This window comes from Acyrthosiphon pisum, chromosome A1 (assembly GCF_005508785.2).
Source record: "Acyrthosiphon pisum isolate AL4f chromosome A1, pea_aphid_22Mar2018_4r6ur, whole genome shotgun sequence".
Taxonomy (NCBI): domain Eukaryota; kingdom Metazoa; phylum Arthropoda; class Insecta; order Hemiptera; family Aphididae; genus Acyrthosiphon; species Acyrthosiphon pisum.
In genome coordinates, this window is record NC_042494.1 from 169558964 (window position 1) to 169567247 (window position 8284).

An 8284-nucleotide genomic window follows, 5' to 3' on the forward strand; every position below is an offset into this window, starting at 1 on the left:
TATTAAACCCATTTGGACATACGGATGCAGCTATGGGAAATGCTAAAAGTCAAACCTGAATAAGATTCAAGCTTTTCAAAATATGACTTAAGGAAATTATTGAACGCACCTCCATATATATCAAATCATACTCTACATTTAGATTGTAACTTAAATATTATTCATGACGAAGTTAAACGTTTTTATAAAAATTTCATAACTGTCTATCCTCTCATTCAAATCCACTCATTAAAAACTTATCTTCCCTCACAATCCCAGGTAGCCCTCCAAGGCGACTTAAACGTAAATGGTGCAGAGATTTATTACTTTAAATAATCATATACAAGTTATAACAAAATATATAATATATAACATATTATATAAATACTAATATATAACTAAACTCGCATTTAATTAAATCAAGACGAAAGTGTCATCAGTGGGTGGCTTCTTTCCTCAAACTTAAGTATCACCCTATTGTTTCTCTCCATATCGCACATATACTTATTATGTCTACTATGATATAGATTGTATATTTCTTCTAAAAATAAAAAAAAAAAAAACCATATAAATTAAGATGGCTGAATTGAAGATGATAACTCATATTCCAAAATTCACGCCTGCCTATGACCGAGTATATGGGCTCTCTTTGTACTCCCAGTCTCCTAATTGAAGATCATCTAGTGGTAATTTGATAATAACACAAATAACGTTATATCACTATGAGTGTGATGAACGATGATCCAATTAACGATGATTAAATAACACCATACCAGACAGAAATCAGTTTTTATGCATCTCGATGCTACACGCTGCCATAGGAACCTAACCCAACCGCGGTATTAAATTATCATTGGTACCTAAGTGTCGCCTACGAATGCACATAATTAGCGTGTACCCTTGCTGAATAAAGCATTGATCTAGTCTACAACGGATATCGATGTACATTTCTCTTTTTTTTATATTTATTATGTATGACACTTAGAGCCCATATCAGGTGTTACCTCATTACCGTATTACGTCTATAGTACATAATAATATTTTGTTTAATCAATTTTTATTTCATACATTGTTGCGGTGATTCAAGTGTACAGATGATGAGAAAGATACAATAATCAATGCGAGTTTTGAAAAATTTAAAAAATTTGCGAAAGATCAGTACAACGTGCAAGAATTGCACGGTGAGTTTTTATAATTTTTATTATGGTACCTAAATTATTTACATAGTACAATTATGTTGTGAAGAGAAGTAAAAATATCGTTTTAAGCTCAATTAATTAGTAATAGATAAATACCTAAGAACACATGGATACATTTTTAAATATTCCTAGTCATTAATTACTCATAATATGAAAAAAAAATGTTAATGACATTTGGTAATATTAATAATAATAGGTACTCCATTCTGAGATTGAATAATATATATTTATTAACTTCATTATTAATGAATATTACTCATCGTTAATTGTGCAATTGCCGTCTACTCTATTTCGTAGATTATATTAAACGGTATGCTCGTGTATATACAATTGACGATTGCCTAAGACTGCAAGTCGATTTAAAAAGCTTATTGGTTTGGGTATTTGGGTATTTGGTTTATTCTTAAATTTTAAAAATTATTAGGTTATGACTTTTAATTGGAATCTTCCTTCAATAGTTTTCTCTAACTTGGTGATTTACCATTTAAGTACAAATACCATCACCAAATACGTGTTGCAGATGATGGCGTCATGGACCTAGGATATAAATTAACCATAGCCTTAACCTGAGTTCCCACATTAATTATGTGTGTTCTCAGAGTTTTTCAAACCTTCGGTACATAATGAGATTGTCCAAACTCCAAGGATTTCCGTTCTGGAATGTCTATTAAGATTTAAGGCACTTTCTTGTGCACTAATGGGCCCAATACTCGAGTATGGTGCCATTGTATGGGATATCTGTACTGTAGGTGACGCGTTTCAGCTTGAAAGGGTACGTTATCGATTTTTGAAATAGCTAGTCATTTAAACTAATTATCTTAAATTAATTATTTCCACTTATTTCTCATAAAAACGTAATTTAATTTGTTCTACCATTGTATCAACACATGTTTTTGCTTTTTTTGACTTTACTTTATTTTAATTTTCAACTTTTATTGTCGTGAACTACATAGGTACAATTTTTTCAATGTACCTATTTTACATTTGTGAAATTAATTGTTTTCGTAATTTGATGAACACTGATTCTTTTAAATTACAATGGATACATTACATGTATTACAATACATTATATTTTAGCCTCATCTGTAGGATGAATTAAGTTAACTTGACTTGGTGAATTCTAACAGAAAACTTTCTACTACTTAACAATATCTGCTCCATCAGTATTTTTATACTCACATGCAAAAATAGTCGATCCATAACCTCATGGACTACATAAATTGGTTGATTGTTACTTAACCAACATTATAAATATTTTCTGGCATTTTTAATTCACGTATATCATTCGAGAGCTGCAGTTTAATCAAAATGATGCTTCCTATCGCTAGAGTTTAATATGGAGTAAATCTGAGGGAATTTAATGTGTCTTAAGCTCCTTTTTAGTTATAAGTATGGCAAAATTACACAGAGTTATCATCAGGATTCAGATGTATTCCAAATTGATTTAAAGAATATAGTTAGAAACAACTAACTAAGAATCTAAAATAAAGAAGGATATACATACTATAATACTATATTATAGTAATAATTTCGAAAAAAAAGTATGGCATGACTTACATGTTTAATAAATATTTTATTTGGTACCTTTATAATATTTTGTGAACATAATGTCAAAATATTACAATATGTTCATATTTTATAAATGTTATATAAATATAATTAAAAATAATCAAATATTATAATTTCCAGAAATCGTAAAGGAATTCTTCAAGTATAATGCAAATATAACAGCAGACAGTAAGTATAACTATTTAATTCAAATAGTTTAATACTAATTTACATAGTTACTAAAAAAGTATACAACTCATAGTATTTTTCCCAGTACCTAATCGTAGGCAGTATACATACATACCTATAATTATTGTACTATCGTAAAATATTCGTTCTAAATAATAATACTCATTGGTGTGGACTGTATAATAACCTGTAACCTAACCCAATAATATATTTTTACATATAATATTATGATCGGACGGTACGAGACTCGCAAAATACACAACGACTAATAAATAAATAAATATTACAATATTTTTAAATGCGGCCGACGCGACAGTGCGCTTACGAAGGCTATCAGCAATGAATTAATACTGTTACGGAGACTATTAAAGATGTACATACAACATAGCACACATTTCTAATACTGTAGTGATATAATTAATTATGTAATTATTATAAAACAGCATGCTGAAGTCATTGCAAAGGCCGAACAGCGTAGTGAACAAGGTAGTAAAAATAATCAAACAATAAGAGTGATGTCAAACGTCTCTTCTGGGAAAAGTCTCAATATTCTTGAGAAAAGTTGTGAACCGACCAGAATACCTTATTATTATACGAGACCTGAATTCTGCCTACCTGATTCGTTCGTATAATGTCGTTGTTACCTTCTTGTACGCTTATGACAACACTCATTCACCATTGTAACGCGGGGACATTTTACTCTTTTATCAGTACTATCATTTATTTTATAATATAGTACTACAGTACTGAGGTGGATCCCCGATACTTTCTGGTCATTTTGAACGCTTCTGTAACTGTCCTAAACACTCTGCACAACTGTTCGCGCCAAGCAATTAATGCTTATCGCGGGACGTTAATCTGCGCGACGGTGATATCTTACCTCCTCTTCCGTCCACTCATCCTCTCTTCATCATGCCGTTATTATTGTAAAACGATTATTATTATTTTTATTATAATAATTGTATTATTGTTATATTTTTTCATATGTATAATATCTTTGTGTTTGTCATATAAATTATCTGTCAGCCTTTTGCCTTAGATAGTACTATAATATTATCACTATTAGAAAAATATTTTGTTATTGTTTACATTCTGAGGCCAACGCCCTTATTATTATTGAAGTGAAACTTTTATATAATATTTAAATTCTGTGTTTCTATGTTATCTATGTTATTCTATGTTATCTATGTTATCGGTATTATATTTGTGAATTATTATTACAACAAAAAAGATTGTCATTTTATTTAACTTAAAGTTTGGTCAATAGACTATTACGCCCTCAACCCTTGCCAGTGGTTTGTTTTATTTTAGTAGCCTTCAACTCTTCCCAGCAGTTTGTCGTTCTACGTTGTGTGAGTACTATTACATTTTACATAATTATTATATTATTAACTACTTATATATAAATTCTGTTTCTGTATGTGTTATCGGTATTATATTTGTGAATTATTAAAACAAAAAAATATTGTACATTTAACTAGTCAGCCATATCGGCTTAATGTGCTATTAAAATGCAACTGCTTATATGATGTAATAGTAATTTATTCACCCGGTAGTCTATTATATTATTATATTATTAAAATATTAATTATTTTTATATTTATTAACTTAGCTAAATCAAACATGCTAAAAGATGGTGTTAAGATCAAGTTACCGAAAAAAAGTTTAAAACTACAGATTCAATTGGCAACATTGCTGACGAAGCTTCTGGTACATGCATTACGAAAAAACCTAGTCAAAGTAACCGAGTAGTCGTTCAAGCTGAAGTTCATCTGCCTGTATCTGATGCAGAACGTGCACGACAATACCGAAATCGACAAAAGGAAAAAAAATCGCAAAATAGCGTTAGTGGTTTATTAATGTCGTCACCTGGACCTATGTCAGATGCAGAACGTGCACGCCAGTATCGTATTTGGAAACGTGAAGATATATTACAAAATAACCCGGATGCTATATCAACGTTATCACCAAGTCCAGTATCTGATGCAGAACGTGCACGACAATACCGAAATCGACAAAATGAAAAAAATCGCAAAATAGCGTTAGTGGTGTATTAATGTCATCACCTGGACCTATGTCAGATGTAGAACATGCACGCCAGTATCGTATTCGGAAACGTGAAGATATATTGCAAAATAACCAGGGTGCTTTATTAACGATATCACCAAGTCCTGTATCTGGTGCAGAACGTGCACGACAATTTCGTCCAGGTCGACACATGCAAACAGCGTCAGTCCAGTGGGTCATCTCAAGACTTAAGGTAGTCTTAAGTATAAGTCCTATTATTGTGAGCTCTGTGGTCATTGCACCAAACCGATTCGGCCACAGAGACCCCCTCCCCATAACTAGCCTGCATCATCCTCACTCCTTCGATAGTTCTTTCCCGTCCTCATCGTTGTCATCGTCGTGCGTAGAATTGCCTACCCACCAACCATCAGGCGAAAGCACATCTGGTTGCCTACCTGCTACAATAGTAGGTGATAGAGGTGACACAGACAAAGTCAAAACCTCCTAAAAAACAACATTGTACTCGGGCATCACCCAGTGGTCCGTCGGCCAAAATCGTACGTTCAAATTCTCGTGCTTAAACAACACCAACTTTCCCATAACAGCTGGAAGCACTGATCGACTCTATGCCTTATATTGTGGTAATCTGCCTATCGCCTTGACTGCGTTGATTACCGGTTGCAGGTAGCAAGACCTTTTAGTTGTTGATTTGTTTTAGGTTAGTTAAATAAATGTAGATTCGTTGATAGTTAAAATGTTTATTTAAATTCTGAACAGCGAAAAATATTTTAAGTCCAGATTACAAATTATTGTACTGACTGGCGTGAAGATGCTCGTTAGTAGAATGTGAGTGCACGTCTGAATACAGGCCATTTCTGATCTGCTTTTATAAGGGCCTAGACTCTCCTATCTACCCCCCAGTCCATCGACTTATCCATATTGCGTCAATTCATTATCTGTATCCTGTGGCCTATGTGTGAACCGAATCATAATGCCGATTCCACGAACCGCCAACTATCTGTTACATTCACATCCTGTTTTCCGGTTTAAGTATATACACATATATCTACTTATATGATTAGCAAGTCCCCACATCGTGTCACTAGATACCTACATGGTTTGTTATTTTTAATGTGGCTCTTAAAATATTGCACCCGACTAGTTTTTCAACCCGGTGGACCTTGCTATTTCCGCATATTTGAAATTTGGTAATTATCAATATTATTGTGTTCGTTCACCTACACCTGACAGTACTATTTATTACTATACCCTTATATTGATTACCTATGTTCATTATACTTGTTTGAAGTAAACGGATACTATCCGTTACAATATCATAGACTAAGATCAAAACCATCTTGTTAAGTGATTTACTGATATATTTGATAAATCTGGTTCAGGTAGAGCTGTAAAAGAGTCTCCTATCAGGAAATGGCCGGGACTAATATAGGGAGGAATGAACGGATCTGAAGATAATGTGGTTATCAGACGAGAATTAAAGTACACTTCAGCACGGGTTAGAAGGTTATTCAGTTCATCTAAAGCTTTGCATCGCCTAGTACTTGACTTAATAACGAATTCATATACTTGCTGCCGCCTATCATAAACCACTAAAATTTGGTGAGCGGAAACGTGTTAAGTGCCATGCATTACCAATGTTAGCTAAGACTCTTTTGGTACTACCATATAAATGTTGTTCCGTCTGGTATAAATGGTGAAATTTTTTTAACTTATTGTTTGCGCCGACAAAATTAGTAGCATAATATTAATATATCAATATATCACTGCACTTTCACAGCGTCATATAAAAAATCAGTTTAAGGCGTTCCTAATTGCCTAGGTTATGAGATCGCTGACCAATTCTATGTGAACTGCTTTAGTTAAGTAGACGAAGACGCAAGCACAAGTGTAGGAATACTATTATTGTATTAATACTTTATTATCCATCGCAAAGGTATGTGAAGCTTTGTAAAAAAAAAAAAAACTAACATATATTAACAGAAGCTAGAGTTGTCCCATTGAAAAACCGTGCTAATTTGTGCTAATTCATTGGCTTGTTCTACAAGGCAAACGGATGAACAAGTAAGGCCATATAAGGGATAAATAAATCAGAAATATTTTACGGATGGGATAGGGGAACTCACAAGCAGAATGGTTGGATAGCTTGAAAGTGTAAAATAAAAAAATATTCAAATACTTTTAATCCCGCTTCTCTCGGACCCATGAAAAATGTACGACTGTAATGTCGCGGAAGACTCCATAGATAATACATTATCGATACGACCATAAAAAGTACGTCATGCTGGATTATAATGTACATAATTAGCTTGGAGTCTATTCATAATATATACTTCAATGTTGTTATGGTAGCATTATAAAAACATAAAATGAGAAAGTAAATATTTATGTCGGTATTGTAAGTATAGTGGTAATTATTAGTAGCTACTAAGCTAAGTTAAATTATTTGTATTAAATTATCGCACATACAAACAATTAAAGACAATTTCAACCAAAATTTCACGAAAAATCTTAGTAGAGTACAGGATATCTACTTCAAATTATACAATACAAATTAATATACGCACCTCTATAAAAGAAAATATTATCTTTTGAAAAACCCGGCTATGGATATGGAACTTAATACTAATAACAACATTTCTCACAGTCTGAAATCACAAAATTAACCACAATATAATAATATTAAAATATTAAATATTATCCAATTCTTATTCACTAACTATACTCAAATATGCACAGATGCCTTGAAGTCTGAAAATGGAATAGGTTTTTCAGTTGTCCACAATCAAACGACCATCCAATACAAATTTCCTGCATTAAGTGCATTAATATATTGACCACTGAAAACTAGGTACACAATACTAGAAGCATTTTAATTAGAAAATGCACGCTAAACAAATAATATTTTGAGTATAAGTGATACTCTCAGCTGCCTAACAGCACTTAAAACTCGTTGCCCAAAAACGAAATAACCCCAAATAACCCAATCCGAACTAATTGACACTCAGAAAAATATCGATTTTAAAGAATGAAGCAGCCTCTCTAGCTATTAAACATTTACCTAACAACACCATAGATAAAATATCGTTCAATGACATATTCACATCAGTTAAAAAAAAATACACTCTTTTGTTTCTGTTTATACTGTAACAAATAAAATGCAACACTTGTGAACAACCTAGGTACTTCTTTTTTACTTGGTTTACAGGCAGATTAAAAACACCAAAAGAATTTTGTTCTGACCTCAGTGAGTAGTATAAACAAATATAAATAAATCTTAAATGTTCTATTTTAATATTGTAATATAGTTACAAGTTGAAATATATAATTGAAATCTCAAAATA

The 8284-nt window shown here is 32.2% G+C and overlaps 1 protein-coding gene across 2 annotated transcripts in view; it reads left to right on the forward strand.

Moving 5' to 3' along the window:
• The window catches only part of LOC107882715, a 15069-nt gene that overhangs the window by 3573 nt on the left and 3212 nt on the right, over nt 1–8284 (forward strand). For both annotated transcript variants that reach the window (XM_029488838.1, XM_029488837.1), the window contains exons 4-6: nt 1074–1160; nt 2868–2915; nt 8149–8187. In XM_029488838.1, the coding sequence (XP_029344698.1) occupies nt 1074–1160; nt 2868–2915; nt 8149–8187 (174 nt within the window). The remainder of the gene's footprint in view (nt 1–1073; nt 1161–2867; nt 2916–8148; nt 8188–8284) is intronic.